The sequence below is a fragment of the Grus americana genome, unplaced genomic scaffold (assembly GCF_028858705.1).
Source record: "Grus americana isolate bGruAme1 unplaced genomic scaffold, bGruAme1.mat H_18, whole genome shotgun sequence".
In the NCBI taxonomy this organism is placed as follows: Eukaryota; Metazoa; Chordata; class Aves; order Gruiformes; family Gruidae; genus Grus; species Grus americana.
This window is the reverse complement of record NW_026561336.1, coordinates 1-26110: the sequence shown is the minus strand read 5'-3', so window position 1 is coordinate 26110 and position 26110 is coordinate 1. Positions and strand designations below refer to the sequence as shown.

Below are 26110 nucleotides of genomic sequence, written 5' to 3'. Positions count from 1 at the left end.
TAAGACCACCTTTCCGCGGAAAGATCATGAATATGTATAGGTGCTTTTTGAATATGTAACATTCTATCATATAAAACTCAAAGGGAAGTGCTGCAAGGCGCGCACGATTTTGGTGGGACGACCCCCCGTGCTGCCCAGCGCTGAATAAACATACCTACTTTACAACTTCACAGGTTGTGGAGTCTGTTTTCCGCGCGTCAACGTTACATATCCGAATGTGCGGTGGGATGCCTGAACAGAGCAGGAGGTTAATGGCTATAGGAAAGCTGTTTCATGGCTTTGGAAAAAGGGAAATCGTGAGAATATTTCTGATCTTGATGCAGGTTTGAGTGTTCAGCAGTTTTTAGGAATCTGTGGAAGAGAGGGAAACATTACGTATTATCTGTTGATTATAAAATTCCACTGAGTTTTACTGGTGTAAAAATGCAAGCACACTCCAAACTAATTCAAAAAGCAGATGTGAGGAGGGATGAGGAAAAAAAAAAGAGGACTAACTTTTTTACCCTAAACAAGAGTCTTTTTCATTTTGCATGAGGATAACTTAAATCAGTTAAACAGGAATATGTTATGCAGAAACCTTGTTTTCTGTTTGCTCATCTTTTAAAATCTGTTCAAAATAATACCACTATTTATGTTCAGACAGAAGCTAGCTTAGACCAACTCGTTTGCCTTGACCCCTGTATTTCCCAGTTTCACCTTCTATCTGGCCTAGTCCAACAAGACCAGGATGTACTCAGCTCACTACTAGAAAAACATGGAACTCTCACATGGAAATAAAATAATCAATTGCTAAATAATTACCAAAGTTACTTTTAAAGAATTACTAAATTTAAAAATTGAAGCATTTACCATGACTGTTTTCAGTAAATTGTTCAGCCTGTTTATACAACAGAGCACAAAGCTTTCTTCTTTGGAAAATTTGGATTTGTGGCCATGAAGCCATCAAGCTCAAAAAAAACCAAAAAATCAATGCTATAACCTGCCTTGTGCTGTTTATGTAGCTCAAATCAAAAGCATATTTTCTTCCAGACACAATGCAGGCCCTGAAAAAAACCACCACTTACTCTCTTAACATGCAGGTGCTTTCAAACACACTCTGACAATTCCTACTAAGATATTTTAAGTGGTAACCACTCCCCTCACCTGTGAGCACAAGGGAAAAAGTGGGTGCTAATTTCTTAGTTGCTCCAGCTTGAAGTACATTAACTGAGGATGCCACTGGGGAACATCGAAAGCGTACTTTCAGTGCAGCCCGAGATTTTTGTCACTCACCATTGTTGAGAAGAAATAAAGGGGCTCACAGACTGATCTCATCAGCTCTCAATTGGTGGTGTTTTCAGCTGCCCTGTCATCAGTTTCCCACCCTTTTTGTGCTAGCTAAGAATTGAATGGGTAGGGGCATGGTTTCAGTGTTTATCTTACATGGGTTTCTCATCTCTTATATTCTTTCATCAGACTGACACAATAATACATCTAGTATTCTAATATCATTAAGACTTAAGACTTATACTAAACAGCAGCAGTTGTTCTAGATGTTACTACAGCTATGTCTACCCTCAAGTAGATCATTGCTCCTGTCATATCAGAGTTGGCAAGTGAGTGCTACTCAACCTCTTCAGAGCAAAGTGGCTTAGCATATAATATGGAACAATTTTTACAATTATGAGCACTTAGTAAGATTCCAGTAGAGCTAAGAATACCAAACTCATCCAAAAACTCTACACCATTGAAAATTATTCTTCTTCCTTTCCATTTTTAATAGACTGTATGAATTAATAACTTAAATGGTCCGAATTGTCACACAATGCATATGACTCATCTTTCTTTAAAGAACAAGAGCACTAGTTATACCGCTCTCAGACAGAATACATTCTTCTAGCTGAAGCTAGTCTTAAAATAGATTGAACTTGCCCTTCTGGGACCAGCACTGTTTAACACCTTTGTCGGTGACATGGACAGCGGGATCAAGTGCACCCTCAGCAAGTTTGCCAACAACACTGAGCTGTGTGGTGGGGTCGACACACTGGAGGGAAGGGATGCCATCCAGAGGGACCTGGACAGGCTGGAGAGGTGGGCCCATGCGAACCGCATGAAGTTCAACAAGGCCAAGGGCAAGGTCCTGCACGTTGGTCAGGGCAATCCCAAGCACAGCTACGGGCTGGGTGAGGAATGGATTGAAAGCAGCCCTGAGGAGAAGGACTTGGGGGTATTGATTGATGAGAAGCTCCACATGAGCCGGCAGTGTGCGCTTGCAGCCCACAAAAGCCAACCCTGTCCTGGGCTGCATCACCAGCAGTGTGACCAGCAGGTCGAGGGAGGTGATCCTGCCCCTCTACTCCACTCTGGTGAGACCCCACCTGGAGTACTGCGTCCAGCTCTGAGGTCTCCAGGACAAGAAGGACATGGAGCTGTTGGAGCAAGTCCAGAGGAGGCCACAAAGCTGATCACAGGGCTGGAGCACCTCTGCTTTGAGGACAGACTGAGAGAGTTGGGGTTGTTCAGCCTGGAGAAAAGGCGGCTCCAGGGAGATCTAACTGAGGCTTTCCAGTTTCTGAAGGGGCCCACAGGAAGGATGGTGAGGGGCTGTTTATGAGGGAGTGTAGTGACAGGACAAGGGGGAATGGGTTTAAGCTGAAGGAGGGGAGATTTAGATGAGATGTGAGGCAGAAATTCTTCCCTGTGAGGGTGGTGAGGCCCTGGCACAGGCTGCCCAGAGAAGCTGTGGCTGCCCCTGGCTCCCTGGAAGTGTTCGAGGCCAGGTTGGATGGGGCTTTGGGCAACTTGGGCTAGCGGAGGGTGTCCCTGCCCATGGTAGGGGGCTGGAACTAGATGGGCTTTGAGGTCCCTTCCAACCCAAACCACTCTGTGATTCTATGATTATAGCCTAGATTCTGTCTTTGTTCTGCTAAGGGTTGCTTGGTGCTCCTGCTGCAATGTCTCACTGGCACAGCCTCAAGTGCCGATCTCATGCCTGATGTCCTTCACAGGCAGCAAGGCTTAGAGTTCAGCCATCCAGCGACTCAAGACTGAATCTTCAACTGCCCGTTTCACCTCCACTTACACACTTTTCCAAACATGCATTTCCAACAAGAGGCCTACTAGCGATGAGAGTTCTGGTTTGCTAGCTATGCTGTCCAGGCACGGCCTAGCTGTAAAGCAAGGAAGCACAGTCCTAGAAAAGGAACATCTTAACTACAGACGCTTTTCATCAGCATAAGCAGTGCAGATCTGAAGAAAACCTACTTCTGAATGCCACCCCCTTCAGTGGGACTTCATTGCCCTGTGCGAGTCTCAGGCCAGCACGCGATAATGGAATAGCTTCCCTTCCTCAAAGGGCAGTCTCTTTAGAGGGCGGCCTCTGCCAACACCCTTTCTGTTTTTGAACATCCTCTCAAGAACTTTCTCATTCCAGCCACAAGGCTTCCACCACTGACCACCCGAGAAGCCAGAGCAGTTATCCAGCGCACAGCACAGTCTCTTCTAAGAAGAAAGCACAGGTATACAAACTGATGCCGTATTTCTTGCGTCCCAAATAAGGCTCAAAACAACAAGAACCAAAACATACAGGTTCTTAATGGCATTCACAAACCAACCTGAAATTCCTACATACATTCATAATCAGGCTTTTTTGAATGCTGATGCCAAGGAACAAAGGCTCTAAGTGCATGACTAACTCTTTAAACAGGCTGTTGTGCCGGATCAAGGAACCATCTGGTTTTGAGAACTGCCCACTGCTATAGTCACAGTGAAGACTGTCACTACGTGGAATTTAGGAGAGATTCAGGTACAGACATGAACAGTGACTGAAGTCTTTCTGTGAAGCTCTCACTCAGGTTTCTGCAGTACAAAATGGCATCCCAATGATTATCACTCAGGTTTAAATCACTAGTTCTGCCAAAGATTCTCTTTGTTGCCCAAGGCAAATCTGTAAGGCCTCACTCAGAAAAACACTTAAGCATATGTGAAATCATATCAAAATCAACAGAATATAAAAAAAACATTCTTAAGTGTTTTGCTTAACTACAGACAGTTTGTTTGTGCCCAAGGTCTAAAAACTGAAGGGTGTGGTGTTTCCCATCTCCCATCCTTTCTTTATCCTTCATGTAAGAGCTAGATATTCTGGGCAGGATTATTTATCATCATATGAAGGTAGAGATACTGTAACAGTAGAAGTCCAACTATAAAGTTGTTAATACAACTGTTACGGATTCATTTCTGGTATGATTATGAGGACCAAGACCCCAGTGGACCAGCTAAACTATATAAACACAGATAAAACTGTCCTAACATCTAACCTTAATAATAAACCCAATTTAACTAACAGAATAACCTAGATGAAATTCCACATGTCTCACACATGGTAAATTAAAATGCTCTGTAATAAAGTTCAGAGTACACTTCTACAAAGCTAGATTCATGTCAGGAAATACAAACAAAAACAGGAAAAATTTAATTCATCTCATTCTCCAAAGTCACATCTTGCATTTACTAAGCTCTTTCAAACATGCTACGTTGCTGATTAACAGTAATGCCTTAAGGCACAACCTTTTTCCTTTTTCTGATCTTTGGAGCTAAAAGCTGCTTTGAAATGTCACTGAGGCATACAATTCTTACTCAATGATAATGTCGGAGAGCACCCTATAATTTAAAACACCGCACTTCTAATTGACAAAATTGAGTCAAGTAGGAAAAGCACGTTGCATTCAGATCCTATCCTGAGTACAATGAAACTTCAAACAGTGCTGAAAAAATGAGAAACAGCTGAGCTAATAAAAACCAGACCCTGCTTAAACAATCTTTCATCAAGCAAATTTCACCTATGTTGTTACTCTTGGAATTTGGGAAAGTAGGAGGAGCCAGCAAGGTCTGAAGAGGAGATGCTAAGGGATATTTGGGAAATATGTAATATTTAGCAAAATAAGAAAGCAGACAACCACAGCCAGACTCTGACCTCAGTTATACTGGTGTAAATCCAAACTAACTTCGCTGTTTGTAATGGAATTACTCTGGATTTACTCCATGTTAACTGAGATCAAAACCTGTTCAATGAGATGGAATATGGAAGTGGAAAAAATGGCTTTTATATCTACACAATGGGACATTTCATTGCAAGTAACTAAGAAACTGTTTAATGCGATGTAGCTACAACACAAAAGGTGAGATGGGCTTGAGTCATCACAAATATTCACAGCCAAAATTTCTAGAGTTTGAAAGGTTTTATGCACTTCAAATCTGCCTCTAAATAAGCTTTATGCAAATTAAAGAGTTAATTCAAAACATGCTTCACTTATTTAGAGCTGTTCTTGTTTGCTTCTTTCATCTCATACCATACTCTTTACAAAACAAGATTCATCCCCATGAAGCAGGCATGCAACAGCATCTCTTAAGTTGCTTCCCTCATACCCCTTACAGAAACAAATCTCGTACCACTTGCTAAGCTAGAGCTCCATCTCCATAAGCTACCACACATCTCTACGCTATACAGTATTTCTGCACCTTCCCTCCAAAAGGAAAAAACATGGGTGGGTTGAGAACTGGCTGAATGGCAGAGCTCAGAAGGTTGTGATAAGCGCTGCGGAGTGTCATTGAAGGTCTGTGGCTAGTGGTGTGCCCCAAGGGTCAGTACAGGGTCCGGTCTTGTTCAACATATTCATCAGTGACCTGGACGAGGGGACAGAGCGCACCCTCAGCAAGTTTGCTGGTGATACCAAACTGGGAGGAGCGGCTGACACAGCAGAAGGCTGCGCTGCTGTTCAGCGAGACCTGGACAGGCTGGAGAACTGGGCGGAGAGGAACCGTATGAAATTCCACAAGGGCAAGTGTAGGGTCCTGCACCCAGGGAAGAACAACCCCAGGCACCAGTACAGGTGAGGGCTTGACCTGCTGGGAAGCAGCGCTGCAGAGAAGGACCTGGGAGTCCTGGTGGACAACAAGCTCTCCGTGACCAGCAGTGTGCCCTCGTGGCCAAGAAGGCCAATGATGTCGTGGGGTGCATTAAGAAGAGCGTGGCCAGCAGGTCGAGGGAGGTTCTCCTTCCCCTCTGCTCTGCCCTGGTGAGGCCACATCTGGAGTTCTGTATCCAGTTCTGGGCTCCCCAGCTCCAGACAGACAGGGAACTACTGGAGAGAGTCCAGCGGAGGTCTACGAGGATGTTAAGGGACTGGAGCATCTCTTGTATGAGGGAAGGCTGAGGGAGCTGGGTCTGGTTAGCCTGGAGAAGACTGAGAGGGAACCTCAACAACGCTTACAAATATCTGAAGGGCGGATGTCAAGAGGAAGGGGCCAGACTCTTCTCAGAGGTGCCCAGTGACAGGACAAGGGGCAATGGGCACAAACTGGAACACAGGAAGTTCCATGTCAACATGAGGAAAAACTTCTTCCCTCTGAGGGTGACCGAGCACTGGGACAGGCTGCCCAGAGAGGTTGTGGAGTCTCCTTCTCTGGAGAGATTCAAAACCCACCTGGATGCCATCCTGTGCGACCTGCTCTGGGTGATCCCGCTCTAGTAGGTGGGTTGGACCAGGTGGTCCCTTCCAACCCCTACCAGTCTGGGATTCTGTGGGTATGTATCAGTATAGGTGGCTATGCCAAACCACCAGGAGCTTAGAAGATTTGCTTGAAGTGATACAATTGCCAAATTCTTTAAAGTGCAATTTATCCAACAAGCATTACTTATCTTCATAGACCATGGTTCACTTTAGGTAACAGACTGATACTCCATTACACTTTCAAGGGTGGGAAAGTGCTGAGGTTTTACAGTAATGACAAGATCTTCACTTTTCTCACCCTAAGCATGAGCACCAACAGTAATATTTAGAACAAAGCTTGATACACAGAGCAGCCACATTTTTTTGTCCCATTATCAGCATTCAACAGAGACTGTCTAGATTTGCACACACACAGATCCTGTGTAACTCAATCTTTCCAGTTCAATTCAGTTCACTAGTGCTAGGGACACTCATTCCCTTCCTGCTGCAGCTATGCCAGCTGAACAAATTGCCAGCCCTGCTCTCCAGAACTGTCCTGACACGAGTCATCACGTCCTCTGCTCGGCAGGAAAGAGGTTCATGCACACTCTTGCTAACCAAGTTAGCAAGTTCAAAGAGTTTCAGCAGTCTCTGCTAACCTGGACATTTTGGAATGAACCCAGAATTGCAGAGCAGCACTCATGGCTGGGGATCAGAAAAAGCCCTAATCTTGAAAAAGAGGGAAGCAGAGAGCAGCGCAGAGCAGTACTTTTTTTTGTCCATTACAGCTACACCTTTAAGAAACTGTATGTATGTCCACAGATTCAGCCAAAATTTCAGAGAACAAAATATCACAGTCCGTTGGTGCAATTCAGATGCAGAACAAACTCTAGAAACGTCCTCGCTCACGTGGCCAACATGCAAAGTGAAAATGACCCATGTCCCTGCTACCACCCTCACTCATGCCAAGGCAAACATCAGCCATCAGACACTGAAAGCAGTGAGGGACAGACTTCATCATCTCCTGCACAAACCTGTGTGTGGCTAACACAGCGCTCCCTTCAGAGCAAGAATACATTGCCTTCAGCAGCAACACATTTCATCACCAGGATACAGTCTGTATATGTAAAAGATGCTCCAGACTGCCAAGAAATCTTGAGATAAAGGAGAGTGCTGAGAAGGGACAGTGAACCTCTGAGGGAAAAGGGTCAATGGAAACTTTGAGGGAGGGATAGGCTGAAGGAAGAGGCAGAGAACATAAGAAGATGTGGGAGTCTGACAGATTAGGAAAGAAAGGAAAAGGAAGAGTAAACATTTCAGGGACAAATAAGTGATTTGTGGGTTTGTGGTTAACACAGAGGACTGTGACTCAGGAGTAAGTCACATGAATTCCCTGTGTTTTCATTCAGCTCATGTAAAATTTAAAGGGGGAAGACATGACCAAAAACAAAACAAACAAAAAAATCCCAAACACCAAAAAACCCCCACTCATCTGAAATGCCTTAAGACACCAAGATGTAAGATCTTAATATGTTATTAAATCAGAAGACAACACTCCTGGACAAGCACCACTGCCTAAGCACCATGTTATGGTCTCCAATGCTGTAGGAAAGTGCACACCGTGTCCTCCTGGTGCTGTCTGCCAGGGGCCAGCTGGGGCTTGGCTTTGCCTGTGCCACTTGTGGGGGCTAGCAGTACTTCTGGTACTCAAACTCTGGTAAAAGACAGTAGTTAGGGTGTGCACAGTGGTGCTAAAGATCTCTAATTAAAACCACACTACTGTTGTGTTGGTGCTGTACAAGCTAAGTAACATAAAATGGAAAAGAAGTGCCACAATGCAAAGTGATTAGCCCAAAGATTGGCAGCAATCGTGGTCTCTCTACCTGGGTGCTCCACCTACTGCTCTTTTACTTAAAACCATGTGCTTGCCTAACCGTTTCACCTATTTACAGCCTAAAAAACTAGCTCTGACACAGCAGTTGCAAAGTCATAATGTCTTGAGGATTTAAGTAAATAGAAATATAAATTAATAAGTGGGCATAAAAGAAACCACAGTACTCCTAGCTGTTCTAAGGCAGAGGAATTCATTTTTGCTGCACAGCTTTCCTCCTTTTCTGTTCCTCAATAAATTATAAGTGCAAAAGCATACTAGTTCAGTGAACTAACTAAGACCTCACTAACTAAACAAAAAGCTCTGTCCTTTGGAAAACAGACTCGGACATACCATTGTACAGCTTAAGAGAACTCAGGAAATGTTTCAGTGATATTCAGCATCCCCAGAGACACTTAACTTCAGCTCATGAAAATACGCTGGTGTCCAAAGCATGAAAATTACAATGGCTTCCTGCTTACACCCCCACCCCCCAGGCTATGAATCTAATTTAAACAAGATGGCAGGAATCCAGCAGTAACCTATAGTCATAGATTAGAGCTGCTATCCTGAGCAAACAGACCAGACGTTTTGCTGGGACTACAGCAACACAAGACATTCCTTCATTTTCGTTTAATTATACAAACCCACCCCCACTCATTCCACTTCAGTGGGGTTTTTCCAGCCCGAAAATCTGGGGTCCCATTCTGCTTTTGCTACATCTCACTGCAGACAAGCTCTACTGGTTGTAATTTCTCCTACAGTTATAAAGTTGATATTGGGAGTTTGGCTCTCCTATGTATCAGGCTACATGAAATTGCCTTTTAAAGCTCTCTTCGTAATTTTGTAGTCCTGGAGCTGGGGAAAAAACAGCAGGGGAAGGAAGCATTATGGTTCCCGTGAAAACACTGAGCACTGAAATCCAGAGCTAAAGCTCACTCCCTCTCAGCTGCAATTCTGCAACAGGCTCCGCACCGTGAGGGGACCAGCTGTCAAGAGCCAGCTCGTGCAGGCACCTCAAAAGAATAGTTCAAAATTCTCTCTGCACAAAGCTCACACATCCAAGTTTATTTTGAGAGTCCCATTATGTTTTACACAGGCTCCAAACACTTACGTGCTTGATTCATTGTACCTAATATCACACACTAACCGCTGTATTACCAAGGGCATATGGTAAGGAAGCCGCTATTCCAGAGCGAACAGATGAAACTGCTAATAGGGTTACATTACTGAAAATAAATTCAACACTTTCAATTATCTTTTGTTGCATGTGATGTATGCAGCTTATTGGCTTGGTGTCTGGGAACATGTCATTTTCAAATATGCATATATTTTACCAGTAATATTTTATAGACTGAAAACTGTGGCTAAGTATATTTTAGGAAAAGGGCTACAATTGAAGCAGAGCTGGAAAATTGCACACAGTGTCTCTGTGAAGAGGAGTACCAAGGCTGCCAAAGAAAAGAGAGATGGAAGAGTACATGGGATACAGAACAATAAGTTAGCATATCTTCATAAACACACACAGCCTGTTTACATTTGTAGTACACATTAACAATGTGCAGCACAGCCCCCATTTGTGGCTTATCCCCACAGAGATTATCAACTTCGTAGCTGCCAGTATTACTCCTCTAGCTTACACAGAACAGTCTCTGCTGAACACCCAAGGTTCAAACCCTGCTGACAACCTGCGGTAAAGGCAAATGGGGTGTAAGACATGCTGCTTAGCTACGTCATTAAGCATCCACCAACACCCTCCACAACACAGACTTGCAGCGGTCTCTCTGTTTATGGTGGAGCTGCCTGTACAGGCTGCCTCTGAGCACTACTTAGCTTTAGCTCAAAATGTCTTACCAGGGGAAGTTCTTCAGCAGGGCTGAAGGTCTGGGGTCAGATCAGAGCCAGGGAGGACATCATAACCTATTCCTCCATGTAAGCTAGGCTCATCTGAGCAGTCAGTGTCCATATGGTACTATGACAAACAGTATAAAAATAAAATCTCGGGAAGATCCAGAGCAGGGCGGGAGGATTAGAAAGCTTCTCACTTGACTTCACACCTCCTAAATTCAGGGCTTCAACTGAACTAACCTTTGCTCATTCTGCAGCCAGTGAAAGCAAATGAGAACTCCATACTATTTAAAAATTCACAAGCGATGAATTGCTCCATAAAGGCGCCAATTTCTTTTTGTGAATTACAGAAAGAGCCTTTGGGTAGCTAGTCTTTCAGCTGAGATTCTTCAGTTAAGGTCCTAAAGCAAAATGGGATGAATCCTGTCCTCAGCATCACTGCTTCACATGTCTTGACGTAACACGAGCCCATTCAAGTGCTTCAGAAACATGAAATCATTGTGCTTTTCCTCTGGCAAAACCAGGGAAAAGCTCAGCTCACATCTGCAGTTACTAAAGAATAGGTTGGCACACATTCTTCAAAAGGCAACAGAGAAGTTTAACCATAGACCACAGGGGGACACGCGTAACCTAAACCACTCTGATCCCACTTAAAAACATAACATTGCAAACTATCCCTAGGTAAAATGCAAATCTCAGGCCCAGAGTTCACCCAACCACAACTGCACAGCATGAATTCACAATAAGCATAACTGAAGGTTCTCATAAATTAGATCTGAGAGCAACACACCTAAAACAGGAAATCCTAAACACTGGCAATAGTTATAAAAAATAATTATATTCAACAACGTAACTGAAGGGTAAAACACATTCTCCCTGGCAGTAGTAAAGAAAGCATATGAAGCAGCCAGCCCAGAGTACATTTCATTAAATCCATCCTATTTCTTCTAACAAAACGGTTGATTATCAAGGCATGGTGAGCCGATCAAGTAACACCAGTCTCTTTCAACAGAGAAATTGTTTTGCCATTTGCAAACTCAAAAACATATGTTCCCAATATTTTCTCTGATGTATGCGTCTCCTTCAAAACCAAAGCCCACAGCATATGCCAAAAATCAAATCATTGATTGGAAAATATATACCAACTGGCATCTGAGGGCTTTCTCCATCTAAAGCATTCCTCCTGACATTCTTTAGGCCACATTCAAAATCCATTAACTAAATTAAGTATCTGCTCCTTTTCCATACTCCTTAATCCAGCTTATCTAGATCCTCAACTGACTGAATTGAACCCACTCTAGTATAAATTCCAAGCAGCCTCCAATACACACACAAGAAGCGTAAAGCACAAGTCAGAAAGACTAGAGACACACATATTTCAAGTCCACACAGCATCACGGAAATAGCTCTGAGGTTCCCAACAAGTTGGTACAGCAGGATGAAGAATGTCACCAACACATAACAAAGCACCGACCCAATATAAACTCATTTTGCTCACCGTTGGTTAAAAGAAGTTGAAGCACAATTTGTACCAGCAAATGGAGTCCCATCGCTCCATGCCCCCTACGCAGGGCAAGTATTGTTTACCCTCCTGCACTTAACACACAGCCCAGCTCTCCAGCAGAGAGAGCTTTCAAAAGGCACACAAACGCGTCCCTGTACCTGCTCCAAATCAAGCTGGAACTGCTGGATGGGAGTGCAGCACATGGGGCAAGGATTAAGGATCACAGAGTCTCAGTTTCAGCAGCCTTCAGTTCTTGGGGTTTTTTCCCCCCGTTGTTCTCCTCTGAGAACTCAAGTTCCTCTCTTCACTAAAGGCATTCCCCACCACAGAAGGCACTGTTTTTCCACAGTTATCTTCTAGCGTGGCTGCTTTAAAAGAGCAAGGCTGGCATGTCAAGACACAAATATTCTCTGGTTCACCTCCTTGTCAACTTCCCTCTATGTATTTCACTGACAATGAACACTACTGCCTCAGTTAAAGTGAGATGAAGAGGTATATAATATTTATGCCTCCTTATTGGTTTCATTTCTGTGCATTCTCAGAACTAAGTACTGCATTCTCCAGATGAGAAAGAGAATATATCAGTCTCAGGGAGGGACAGCTTAGTCATACCTTAAAAGGACTTGAGGATCTGCATCAAATCCCTGCTTTTTATAAATCATTAGAAGTTTGATTTGTGGGCACTTAAACCAATTCAGTAGATGCATACAACATCAGAAATTTCTCGTTTCTTTCCACACCAGAGAGCTCCCCTCAAGACTCGTAGCCAATGCGGCCCACTATCACACAATTACTGCCGTGAATAGGATTAACTTGGCTTCTACACATGACTCTGTGGAAACACAAGCTACTGCAACTTTTGAGAAATAAATGGAAAATTGGGGGGAAGAAGGGAAGGAGAATGAAGGAAGGCAGAAAACTACAAATTCAGCTCTTACACTGTTGGTATCTACCTTCTCCCCACTGCTCCCAGTTATCAGACATCGCTACCTTCAATCAGAGTCACTACCATTCCCTGCTTCACAAGGAGGAGAAGCACAGTCCTCAGCTGCCCAGGCAGGCAGAGATTACAGCTTCAACAGATCTTCCTTCCACACCATGTTTCAGAGGGACTAAACCATATTCACTGCTTGGGTAATTCAGGACATGGCAAAATATGCTCACTTTTTATCCGGGGCAAGGGTCCACTGCTTTTTCAGTTTAACTGGCACCAGCTTGATCACTTTCTAATCTCGTGCAGTACTCTCTGATATTTGTTTTGAGATCAATCAACAAATAGTTAAAGTAGCAGAAATAATGGGGCAGCAACTTGTGATGGGAAGGCAGGGACAAATCTTTCTGTGCAGAACAGCAGCAGCTGAAAGACTAACCAGAATTTCATACTGTCACTGTGCGGATTTGTGCTGCTCTTTAAACGTGTATTGTGTGATGCACACCTACACTTCTACACTGATGTCCCGGAGAACAGCAATGAGCGGCTTCTCAACAGGTTCAGCTCACTGCAGATGATCTAGAGACACAATCGTATCTGAGTGGAAGTTACAGAACCTACACACCGCCCTTCCCTTCTCAGCAAGGTATGCAATCCTCCAGCAAAGTCTATATTTTGCTACCTATTAGTCTTTGAAAATGCAATAGTAGTAAGTGATATGAAGGAAAACCTACTATACTGGGAAGTGAAAGAGTTTTTCAGGTCCATGGAGGGATAATAGTAATGTAAAGATTCTAAGGCAACTCATAGAAAGCTCTTACTAAAAATCAGTGTATTCCAGACGAATTTACAACTTTGTACAATCATTTGCTACATTGTCACATACCTGATGGTTGAGTTTGCACCATAACAGTGACTGCTGTTTGAGAAACAGCAGATTTGCTCTAGAGAAGTATCCTCCATCTAAACTCCAGGAGCTATAGAGAACAGGCATACAGTTCTGAACAGCTAGCTTCGTTTGCCAAACTACATCAGTAATAATTATTGGGACAGAATAACATTAGGATGCATTGCTAACGAGCTACAGAGATTTTCACATAATTGTCACCACTTGGAGCTGGGGACAGCAATGCAAAAATAGAACAAGTAGCTTCTGTATAAATTAGCAGGCTACAATTTCCGACGTAACATGAAAAGTAATTCATAATGCAAAGCAGAAGAGAATAACATAATTGAGGCATTATTACTTTTTTTCCTAAGGAAAAGAATCTCCTTGTATCTGCAAGTAAACACAGGGATGAAAATCCTTTCCTTTGCAAAAAAGATTCAAGAATTAAAGGGGGGTGGGGTGGCAGTTACCATTGTGCATATCTTCAGGGCTGGACAGGCAGAGTTAAGACAGTAGAAAAAGAAGTTGTAAGTGAGGCTCTACTAGGCTTCTGGATGATGTCACAACATTTGGGCTGTCTCACAGATTTTGGAGCTTCTGGCACCGGCAATACTGTCTTCTGTAATCTATACGAACAGCTACTTTCAGAGGGACCTCAGATAAATCCTTCCAGAGGACCAAGACAACAGCCATGTAATCACATAGAATTGATTTTACGGATATCACAATGTCTCTGTTAAAGATGACAACAAGGTTTTAAAACACTTATTTTGCATACAGTCGGTACAGTTATCATAGAAGTCTCAGAGATGGAAAGTATCTGTAAGTGCTTTAGACTTTATCAACTCAGAGCTGTTCACTATTACATAGTATTGGTGATTGTCATTCAACTGATGACAGTAACAATAAAACTTCGTAGTAGTAACAACAATAAAGAGGCAGTATTTGAGCCTTAAGGAAACAGAGTACTTCCTGCTGAAACTGTCAATGGTGAAATAATAATAGTAACACTTCAACAGTTATAGCACAAAAGGCCAGATTTAACAGTTGTTATGCCCAGCGCTGGTTATTATTTGTCTTCAGACATACCAAGACAGCACCAAACCATTAAAAATTTACATTGTCTCTCCTAAAACATGAAAGAAAAACTCAAAAATTGGACATGCACTCACTATTGCTGTCACTATACATCTAAGGAAGTCCAAAATAAATCAAATCCAGAAAAGCCTTACATAACCTTGAGTTTTTCAGATAGGATTTTCAGAAGTTTGAGGTCACCAGAGAACACTACTCAAAGATCAGCCATGACAACTTTAACCTGATATTCTGTGATGCATCAGTAGAGCTGCTACACCAGGACAGAGAGATCGGACTCGTTAAATTAGCACTTCCCCCCGCCCCCGCCTTTGGATTTTGGGAATAATCCACTCACCTCTCAAAATAAGAAAACTGTTTCAATTAAGTGCAGAGAATAATTTTCTTTGCCTCTAACCCTACTCTTATCAGAGTTGGGGAACTCTTTCCTTCCTATAAAAACTATGGGATTTTTATAAGTACCCAGTGTTTGCGAAACATTTGCCAACAGGAATTTCATTGGCAAGCAGCTTATTCCTCCTTGTCAACCTAATAATTTGTCTAGTTCAAATATTAGACAGCTTTCAAACAGTTTTACCTACCGAGGAAGGTAAGACGACCCGCTGAATGCGGACAGGAAGAGCTACTACCCAAAGACAGAATTCACCAAGTCCTCAGTTCTTGACAGGCAGAGATTCCGTTTCCATCTCACTGTGCGTTTGGAGAATACCACAGATTGACATGAGGTCCCTCCAGGACACACACACACACAGCAGCAACCCACTGAATCTCTCTCTTCAGCAAACGAATGGCAACACTGGCAATATCCCTCCCCCTGCCTCTTCTCTAAACCCCTAGTTCCATCACAGCATACTCAAAACTCAATTGACACCCACACAGTGCTGAATGTCACCCACTGAAGTACTAAGGAAGTTTATATCACACCACAGCATGGCTTATAACAAGCCAACCTCAACTAAGTGCTATTACTTGCCCACAAAGGCAGTGACACCAACAGGTCTCATTCACAGAATGAGAACTGCAAGGGAACAGCACACCACAGGAGCTCCCAGACTTTTCTCATGCTGCCCCTATTCCCTGTACAAACTCCACTTCGGTGGTGCTGGCAAACTCAGATACCAGTACAAAATACTGCATTGCCCTTAAACTTGTCCTCCTTGCTTTGCAACCTACTGCCATGCAGTTTCTCCACAGCCCTGTTCCTGTTCTTGAGTAAAAGTAATACCAAGGCTTGAAGCATTTCTCCCCCCACCCAAAGGAACCCGAGGGAATCCTGAAGACAATGACCTCCTTCTTCAGGCTATACTAGAAGGACCATTTACCTTCTCCCAAATGGGAAAAGATTTCGGACAACTGATTTTTATACATTCAGCCTTTGCCTGAAAATTTTAATAGACACCCATAAATCTGAGAGTAAAGCCTGAGGCCAAAGACCTCAAGAAGAATGTGAAAGGGTAAGTGCAGGGCAACATGTTGGAGGAAAGTTATCAGGAAAGTCTGATGTCAGAAACCTGCTGGGAGGTGAAGAGGCAGTGATACCACTTACCTGTGGGTACAGAAAGGAAGAACAAAGCGGTGGCTTATATTGGGAAGGTCAGCCATGCGCAGCAGTGGCATTAAAAACGGGAAGAATTTCAGCTGAGCAGGAGTGGAGGTTTTATTGCTACACTCAGAGGACAACTTATTCTTCACCACTCACAAGTGTCTTTATCATGGCAGAAGTGAACGTGCAAAGGAAAGCTTGTACTTCTCCATTTCTGCACCCAGCTTTCCATCTCTCTTTATTATCCGTTTGTATAACCACGATACTTTTTATATCAAGAAGTATGAAAAATTTTAATGCCATTAACAGCCTAATGTTAATTTCTTATGTTCCTCATCTGGAAAAAACATTATTTCTTTTTCATTATAACTTCTAAAAAAAACTATCAAACCTGCAAAAACCAAAGTTCTCAGACCTTTCATATGACCTTCTGAACTTGTTCCAAGCTAGTATGTGGCTCAGCAGCCTAACCGTTCTTACGGCTATAGCACTGCAAGTCTGTTAAATAAAGGAGACCCCAGGTTATAAAGTTAAACATAATTACGTGCCTTTGCTCTGTGATATAGTTGGAGCTTTAACCTCAAAAAAGAGGAGTGGGATCAAGGTGTAAAAGAGAAATTGCATTTCTAGTTCTCCTACATATTTACTGTGTGACCCTGGGTGGATGACTTCAGTTCGATACTATTTTCCCATCTGAACAAAGCAGTATTAAGGTTTTCCCTTTTCTCACAGAGGCAATATGTTGCCTATCTGATTTGTTAAGAAACAGGGTTAGGAGACACTCATATCAGAGATTTGTAGACAGGCAGAGTATTAACAGGCAAACATCATCCTGTGCACTAGGAAGTCCAGAGGTTATATATTCCCTCCATTTTTCTTGCAATTGAAATGAATTGCTGGAGTTTGGTCTATAAAATAGTCGTTCACACTAAAGGAATGCTTGATTAAATTACACAGAGTTATTACTGGTATAATTCCATTAGCTTTACAGAATACTAGGGATGAATTTGTCCTCTTAGGCTTATTTTCCATTCCAAAATTCCTTAATGGCATAAAGAAAAAGTAGAAAAGCTGGCCACAGATGTTAAATAAAGACATTCTGAGTCCAATCCCATTTCCACAGGATACAATAGGAGTTAGTTAGTAGGAGATCAGGACCCACAACACGCAACTACAAAAGCATTTGCTGATCTTCAGCTCCAATTCAAAATTTTCCTGTGCCAACTCTTTTTAATTCGAGACTTTTTTTTCCTTCAGTTTTTCCATTGAACACAAGTCTGGCAAGAGATTTCTTTGTCAACAGCCCTTTTCACTATCTACAAAACTTCTGTGGCCATGTTTAGGCATTGAAAAACCACAATAGAAAAATTCCTGTCATCTGTTAAAGCATTGCACATGCTTACACACAAAGCGGAATCCAAAACAAAAGGCTTTTTCAAAATGGAGAGCTGAGCATACCAACAGATGGTACAGCAGTATCAGAATATGAAATCCACTAGAAATTCTTTCTCTAGGTTTTAAGTCTGGGCTATGCCAAACCCTCAGGTTCGATACTAAAAACATATACTTGTTAATTATTATTGTTTTACCAAAATACCATTGCAGTAGTCATAACACCACACTTAACCATCAAAGACCACAATGCATTGGCATATCCAAATGCAGCATTAATACACAGCACTTTGGTAACAATGTAGTCCAGTAGAATATAGGAGGATTTTTAAATAACTCGAATTATAAATAATTTGGATGTTCCTTGTGTGATGTCAAGGACTCTTCCAAGACAGATTTTTGTATGGTTCTAGTGAATATACCTTCCTTGTCAGCAACTTGTTCCCTTATGGTGCTTAGAAAGCACTTGAGCTGTTTCGCTACTCAGTACTAACCAAGCAGTACTGCAAAGTGAATGACTGGGGCACCGCTCAGCATACATCATGCAACATAAATTAGGAAAACAATGGAGCTCAAAGCCAAATCCACACCACCTTTAAATTGTAATTACCTATCAATAAACAGTGTATCTGGATCAGGACAGCTTTATACAAAGACAAGCTCCTTGGAGCTGAGGTTCAACTCCTTGTAGAGTCCCTTTCACCGCACGGACCACAGTACCTCACAAAAACATCAAGAAGAATTTGTCTGTTGAGCAGCTACATATAAAGCTCTTTTCTGAGAAAAAAAAGGTCATCAGTTGAGCAAATAAACAGACAACTTGAAGAACAAAAAAAAATAATAATCTCACACTCATCATGTTGAGCAGTCTTCAGAAAGCACACTAGGTAAATGGACACTGAAATACAAGCCAAGCAATATTTTTCATCACGTTTTTAAGAAAAGCTACTTCTCCATAGATTCAAAAACAGATGTTGAAGAACTGGTCACAACAGTATTTCTTGTATTTTCTTTTCAAGTGCCTAGACTTGGTCATCATAAGATACCAGATCACCAGCAGTCTCCACTGCTACATCCATAAATTTCAAGACACTGGACAGTGGTGTGTCCTTCTAATTTCAAGAAAGACATAAATAGTTTTCAGAAATTTAGACAAAATGAAGTTTAAAATTATACATACTCCACTTTCAAACAGCTTTATGACCTCACAAGTTATCCATCACACTAAAAAGCGAGGCCCCCTCTGGCTATGCAGGGAAGTTGGACTTCCATATAGAGACATGTAACAGGATACACCAATATATGTTTGCCAGCAGTTCTTTGTTGTACAGGTCAGCTCTCTGCAGGTTTAAGTTTCGGTTACTCTGCTGAATGAAATCTAACATTTGCCAAGGAAAGGGATCTCCTGTGGAAAGGGAGGGAATGGGGGAGGAGGCAAGGAAGCAAGAAGTCTGCCAAGGGGAAAAAACATGAATCAAGCAGAGGAAGGTGGCAGTGGATTCGTTGCTAGTGAGGTATGTGCAGAGCAAGGTGGTGGTACAGCAAAGAATGATTAAAAGAATCAGTCTGTAACAGAAGCAAAGATCCTGGAGAGCCAGTGGAAACAAGAGCATCTGGGAAATGGGAGAAAAGGAATGAAGAGGAGAAAATGTGTAGAAGAAAAACTGAGTGAGGAAGAGAAAACATGTGGTACCAGAAAGACAAAACTAACTATTGAAACAAAGTATTTGAAAGTGGCCTGTGGTAAAAGCTAAGCATTGGAACTACCAGTGATATAAAAGCTGGAACTTGTTTCTACCGAGGATGCACAAGAACAAAGGACTATTCACACAAACCTGTAAACTAGAAGTGCAATATTCAAGATCATCTTCTTGCTCCCATGGTTGATGCATATACCCAAGCCCTCTGAAAAAGGGAACTATCAATTCTGATAGTGGATCACTTTGGTGAGCAGAAAGGAAAGATGTATAAAGTGTGATGATTGTGAAGAGAAAATAAAACCAAAACGCTTCCAACCCATCGTGTTGATTTTCTGCCTGCTCCAAGGAGAAAGAGCTCCAAGGAGAACTACTAGCTTGATTTTCCAAAAGGATATAAAAGAGTTCTAGTCTCTACACTTGACCAAAATCTTTTCCTTCTTGTTTACTTCTGTGCCCTGATGCTTTTTAAGTCCCATATATATTTTTTTCCATAAAATAACAAAACAGTAAGGGGGGGGGGGGGGGAGGGAAGTGACACCAAAGGTGAAAGCAGTAAGGTAGATAAACAGACCCTTTTGTGATAGGACACTCTGATACCACAATGGTGGAGTCTTTATAAGAAAAAAAAGATAGAAAACCTATACAAACTTATCAATAACAAAACAGAAAAATTTGCAAAGACAAGTTTTTCTCTAAGTTTCCAAGCATTTGGTTTGAAGTATTTATAACAATAGCAAACACATATCTTGTGGGAAGAAGTATCTATGACTGCGGGAAATAGTGGTATCTGTTTTCATTTGATTACATCCCTGCAAAAATTGAACTCTTAAGAATTAACTTCTGAAATATCATATTCTGAGATATTCCACAGAAACTAGAACCATAAAGGTAGTTTTCAAGGGCTTTTCCCCACTCTTTAATTCCACCCCACCCCCCCCTTATTTTTCTAGAAAAAGAGCATTTTTACTGCCTGGTACAGCACATATCACCAGCCTGGAGCATCCCATTCCTATTTCCTCTTCAAGTCACCAGAAGATATTTGACAAGGCAAGAGGAAAAAAGCCAGAGAAAAGGGATAGGAAGGGAATAGAAAACAGATGCTGAAAGAGAGGAACGCACAACATACAGCAGAAAGAAAAAAGGTAGAATGAGGGATAGGAATAAGAACCCAAACCAAAAAACACATCATGTAAAGCTTCTGGATCATTTCAGTGCAAGTTTGTGAATGTAAACATGGGACAAGAAGACCAGAGGAAAAGTGCAACTGTATTATGTATGTTTGTAAGTGTATTCCCTAGAAGGGCATTGAAAAAAACGTCAGTAGCTTCGTTCCTAGTATACGTGTGCTCTATTAGCACAGAAGGTCACTGAAGCTACTCCAGCTCGTATTAGAATTAGGAGTACTTGATCCCCTAAACTACTCTTTGGTGCATACGGTGCACTTATCGTCCACTTCAGTTTACCCTGAAGACATCTGGAAGGTGCTGGTATTTGTCTGCACGGACACAGGGAGGGGGCTCAGAAAACGCTACTCGCTACTGGCAAGTCACGGCAGCGGCGAGCCCGGCTAAGCTGTGACAGAAATACGGACGCTCCGAGCCCCTGGAAGCGCAGGAAGCCCAGCCTTCAGTAACAACCAGCCCCGAGCAGCACCTCCTCTGCTGTCCTCCCCGGACTTTCCTTCCCGCCCCCGAGCCCACCTCAGCGTGTGCCGCCCTTCGGAGGAAGGCGCCCGGACCCTCCAGGGAGAAATCCCTACCTGGATCGTGGAAAGGCACCAACGCGAAGTTGTAAAGGGGTCTCTTGGGTCTTTTTAGCGACGTTTCCAGGATCTTGGATGCCCCCTCGATAACTTGCACCAGGTCGTCGTACATGGAGCCGGTCACATCAAACACGAACGCCAAGGTAGAGGCACCCTCCGGCACCGCCTCACCGCCGGGCTCCCTCTCGGCGCCGGGCTCGGGCGCAGCGCGGGGGCACAGGGCGAGGAGGAGCAGCAGCCCCGCGCCCAGCCCCACTCCCCACGCTCCGCTGCCCCCGCGGAAAGCCATTTTCCCCGGCAGCCTGCGCAGCTCCCGCGGCGGCCGAGACAGGCACTTGCGATGCGACGCGACGCCCCGCCCGGAGGAGCGCAGAGACCGGCGCCCACCGCCCGCTCCGCTCCGCTCCCCTCAGCGCGGAGGGCAGGAAGCGCCGCAACTTTTGTCTACGCGCGGCTGCGGCCCCGGCCCCGCTCCGCCTTTCTTATCGGGCAGGGCTGGGGCAGCGCCGCCCCGAGGGAGAAGGCTGAGCCCCGTCCATGCCGCGGGGTGCGGGAGCTGCTGCCGGCGCGGCTGGAGCTGCCGCCTCAGGAGTCCCGGCTGCGGACTGAGGCGGCGCCCGACCCGGCCCCGCCTCCCGTGGCCCGCCGCGGCCCCTGCCCTCACCTCAGGGCCCTCTCCCGCGGCGGCCGTTAGTGGGGCCGGGGCCGCCCCTCACACCTGGCCGCCCTCTCCCGCTCCGCTCCGCCCCGAGCCGCCCGCCCCGGCCCCGACGGCCGCCGAGCCCCGCGGGGGACCCTCCCTGGCGGGAACGGGGCGCCGGAGGGCGAGGTACAGACCTGCCCGTCACGGACCGGGGTCTGCGCCCACACCTGCCGGGGAGGTGAGGACGGCCGCGCAGACCCGAGTTCATCCCTAGGAGGGTAGATGAGTATATTTATTGTTTTATTACTACAAACGCTGGATACGAGACTGAAATCGCTCCTACATGCACTGCTGCCCTGGTTCTCCTCTCACTTCGATTACGCCTCCACAACAACTACCTGAAACCCAGTGGCTAGACCTTGCTGAAGCCCCTTCTAGCCTCAGTGTTCCTCTGCTCCGATGAAAGTATTCTTACAGCAACTGTCAAAGTGGGTAGAAAAAAACCCAAAATGTGATCAGGACCATGGTTCCAGGCACCGGTGGTCTCTGGCACAAGAAAAAGACTGGACAACAAAGAAAAGAAAGCAAGTGGCCAGAGTGGTGGTTTAACCTCGCTGAGGCAATGGAAGAGATTAAAGGCTTTATATTTCAGAGCTCCTCAGTTGTTTAAGGATGCAGCTGCGTCCCGGCAGGCACATAAATACCTTTGAAAATCCGATCCTAGGTGGCCAACCCAACGCCACTGAAAAGGACTGGGGGAAGAGCCAGGAGCTGAACCCGCATTGCTCCAGCTCACCTCAGGCTCCCTTCCCATCGGCTGTACCACAGCATTGTCAACACCAAGTGGGAGGGAAATCCCATCCTTTGTTTGCAGTGGGACGAGGCGCATGGCATTTGGTGCAGCTTGGAAAGGTAGACCATGAAGCAGAATTTACCTCATTAGTTTCCCTCCTTATTTTACTAATCTTAAAATTGGTGTTAAAACTCAAAACCATTGTATTGTGACTGGAAAATTAATCATGTAGAAAGATTGCTTATCCTAATCAAGTTATAAGCCTGGAATTGAATTATAAAAAACAGATGTTTACATTCTTTCTCCCCTTCAGCACTGATGTCATGAGAAGGAAGCACATAACCAGAGCTGTGCAAAGCATTCGCAATAAAACCCCAAACCATGGAAAACTTGCCTCATCTGTAACTCTGCTAGCAGAAAACTCGTACCAGGTTTGTCAAAAATATTCACAAATCTTGTAAGTAGAGATGCGTTCAAGCCATAAAATAGGAATATGGATTCTGAACACCCTAGAGACTGGCAGCACAAGAAAGCCATCATGTTTTCTGTCTTAAACTATTTCTCATTTAGATGTAAACAAGCAAGAACAAAGCTAGCATCTCTATGAAAAAATAACCCGCTTGGACACACAGTGCTGCATCTCTAAAAAAAATGTCATTTTAACATGGGTTTTAAGGTACAACATAAAGAAAAATCTTAATTTTGTAACAGTGGAAACTGATATTTATTTTGGTTGCCTAACACTTTCCACTATAAAATATCCTTGAAGCTTGGAAGCTCTAATGCTATTATTCACAGCAGGCCTTTGAAATTTGCAGGAAGCAAACCCTGTAGCAAGAGGAACGATTTTTTTTTTCCTTCTCCAATGAAATTATTTTCATAGTTTGCCAAAGAATCATCTATTAAAAAAAAAATAAAAGAATCACTATGTTCCTTCTGACATGCTCTACAGTGAAGTTTTGACAGCATGCCAGACTAATAACTAAGCACAAACACTCCAAGGTCAGGCCCATGCCACTGTCAAAGCACACTGTAGCAGAAACACCTGGAGATGATCAGGACAGGGGCCAAGGGGAGGGAAGGGGAGCTGGGTTGGGGTACACCAGGGGGAGAGGTCCCCCCACCTCCCCGCAGACCCAGCTCTGCCGCAGCGGGCTACCACCTTCACGATTTTCAAGAGTCAGCATCTCTTTTGTATGCACAGATATTACAGTTGTCTTTGAGGCTTGCTTCCTAATTTTGAGCATTTCTGACTTAACCTTGGTAGTCTATTCCTGCCTGTTTTGGGGTTGGAATTTGACATTTTGTTTATACAATTTGGGATCACAGAAGAATTCAACGGATGTGGAGTTGATTGTCTAATTCCTTCCCAGCACACTCTCATACTGCCACTCTGAGTGTGAGCAAAGCAGTACCCGTCTGGACTAGATGACCTTTAAAGGTCCCTTCCAACCCAAACTATTCTATCATTCTATGACTATTTATTCTGGATAGTTGTAAATTATTAGGTGAGGTAAAGAGTTAAGTCATTTAACTCCTTCTATCTTCCTAGCTTGTCTCAAATATAAAAAGCATAAAAGTTGTATGCTGTGGGGACAATATCCTAGTTTAGAAGGTTGGGAAAGAAATAAAGTACTTTTCAGCCTTTGGGCTTGTGTCTGAATCTGCTCCATTTTGTCATTTGCAGCTAAAACTTATTACTATCCAACGGCTGCTAATGAAGAAAGAGCTGCCTGTTTGATTCTCATTCACAGTAAACAAGCATCCACTGCAAAAACTGAAGTTTCCATCTGAAGGAGAATATCAAAATGATTGTTTTTAAAGCTGATGCTACTCTTTAATTACAGAGCAAACTGCTGATACCAAAACAGATTCTCCTCCTGGGATCCCATGGACCACTCTCAGCAGGCTGCAGCTACTAGAGCTCTTTCTCACGACACCTCTTTTCTGCTCAGCAAGTTCTGCACGTATACCAGATACTCTGAACTGTTTTGTCACAGGCATTCAACAATATTTTTTCCCTCTGGAACTCCACACACATCTCAAGCTTTTATTCCCTCTCCTCCTCAAAGTCCTGTCCTCCTTTTTTCTTTTCATTGTTTGAACTTGATTCATTGTTGTGGAAAAGGAGGGAATCATTGCTGTTTGTTCTGGGCATCTGGCTTTGGCTCTCTCTGTGAGAAGGGTATGTATTGTATAGTAAGATCTCTCCAGTTTGCAGACAGAGTGTTTTCTTAGCCAGTCTTTAGTCTTGTCTTTGTATTTTATGTATATAGACACTCTAGTCCTGCATATGAGAGGTACAACCTTGTATTTATCAAAGCCATTCACCACTCTCAAACTGAAAATAATGTTTTGGGTCTCAAATTCGGTGCTTTGAAGTAGTGTGCTGGCAGAACCTATGCTACTTTTGGGAAGGAAAGGGTTAAAGTGCCATCCTAGAAGAGGAATGCTACCATGGGGAAATAGCAAGTATGCTGAGGAGCCTGAAACCAGGTAAGGCAGCTCACTAGAGCTCCTGCTAACAGATCTGCAAAGACAGACAAGCGAGCAGAAAAGAGAAAGCACTGATAGATTAATCATTGGTTATATGTGCCAAAATCTTCGCATTCACCTACAAAGACCATGAAGAGACCAGCACTCCTTCTCGGGGAGATTTTATCATGTGAACGCCATTATATGGTGACATTCAAACTCCGAAGTGATTGAGTAAACACTGACCTTTTTCCAGGCAGTGACTTCTATGTTTTTAGCCGTGCAGCTGGTCTCACATTTAGACAGTATGCTTTTAGTACTCGTCTTTCCTCTCTGTGGAAAGATACAGTTAAAAGCTCCTCTGCAGACAGAACAAGATGGCCTTGATACCAAATAATCTTGATGCCTCTTAGTGGTTTAGTCACAGAAGATTCACATCTTCCCGTGAGATACATTACCTTTGCCAACAATACAAAACCTATGGCTTAGTATAAAAATGGCATGTATGTAACTTTTGTTTTGTTTGACTTATGGCTTCTGAATCTTCAGAAGGGTCATATATTGTAAGTTTTCTCCAAAATCCATATGACTAGAAACAACCCGCTTACGGTAAGAAACAAACCCTGGGATTCTAGCGTGATCACCTCTCTGTAGGGACTGACGCTGTTATTAGCTAATCCAGATTCTGAAGAATCCCGAGTTTCTGATCTCCACTTTTCCAAAAGGTTTGTTTGAACCTGAAATCAAGCTAAGGGCTGTATTTCCTACTCCTACCCTTCAGGTATCAGCGTAAAGAGATAAGCTGGACCCAGAATTGTATTTTGAAGTGTTCACATCTATGACGTCTGCCTGAATTCTGGTCGTCCAGTATCTTATGGTTACTGCTGCTTTTTTAAACTCAGTTTGCATCATGAGCCCAGCAATGCTGGAATTTTTCATGGCTTTGGCAATTAATGCTTTACAGCAAATTCAGAGCAAACAGGCAAATGCTGGTGATTCTACGTGTTCTGCAAACAATTCTAGATGACAGACAGCTTTTAATGTAAAAGCTGTAAAAATGAGATTTTTTTTTAAGATGTAAAGAATTGAAAAGACTCTAGAAGTCACACAGAGATAATCTTTTGCCATTTTCAATCATCTCCATTGTCCGCTCCACATAAGTTTGCTTAAATACAAATGTCAGTTTGATTCACAGTTC

At 43.4% G+C, this 26110-nt stretch overlaps 1 protein-coding gene across 1 annotated transcript in view; it reads right to left on the bottom strand.

The window, feature by feature from the left end:
• The window catches only part of LOC129200234 (hemicentin-1-like), an 80834-nt gene extending 59522 nt beyond the window's left edge, over positions 1 to 21312 (bottom strand). The window contains exon 1 of the mRNA XM_054811568.1: positions 20999 to 21312. Within this exon, the coding sequence (XP_054667543.1) occupies positions 20999 to 21290 (292 nt within the window). The 5' untranslated portion in view covers positions 21291 to 21312. The remainder of the gene's footprint in view (positions 1 to 20998) is intronic.
• Between the last annotated feature and the right edge of the window lie 4798 nt (positions 21313 to 26110).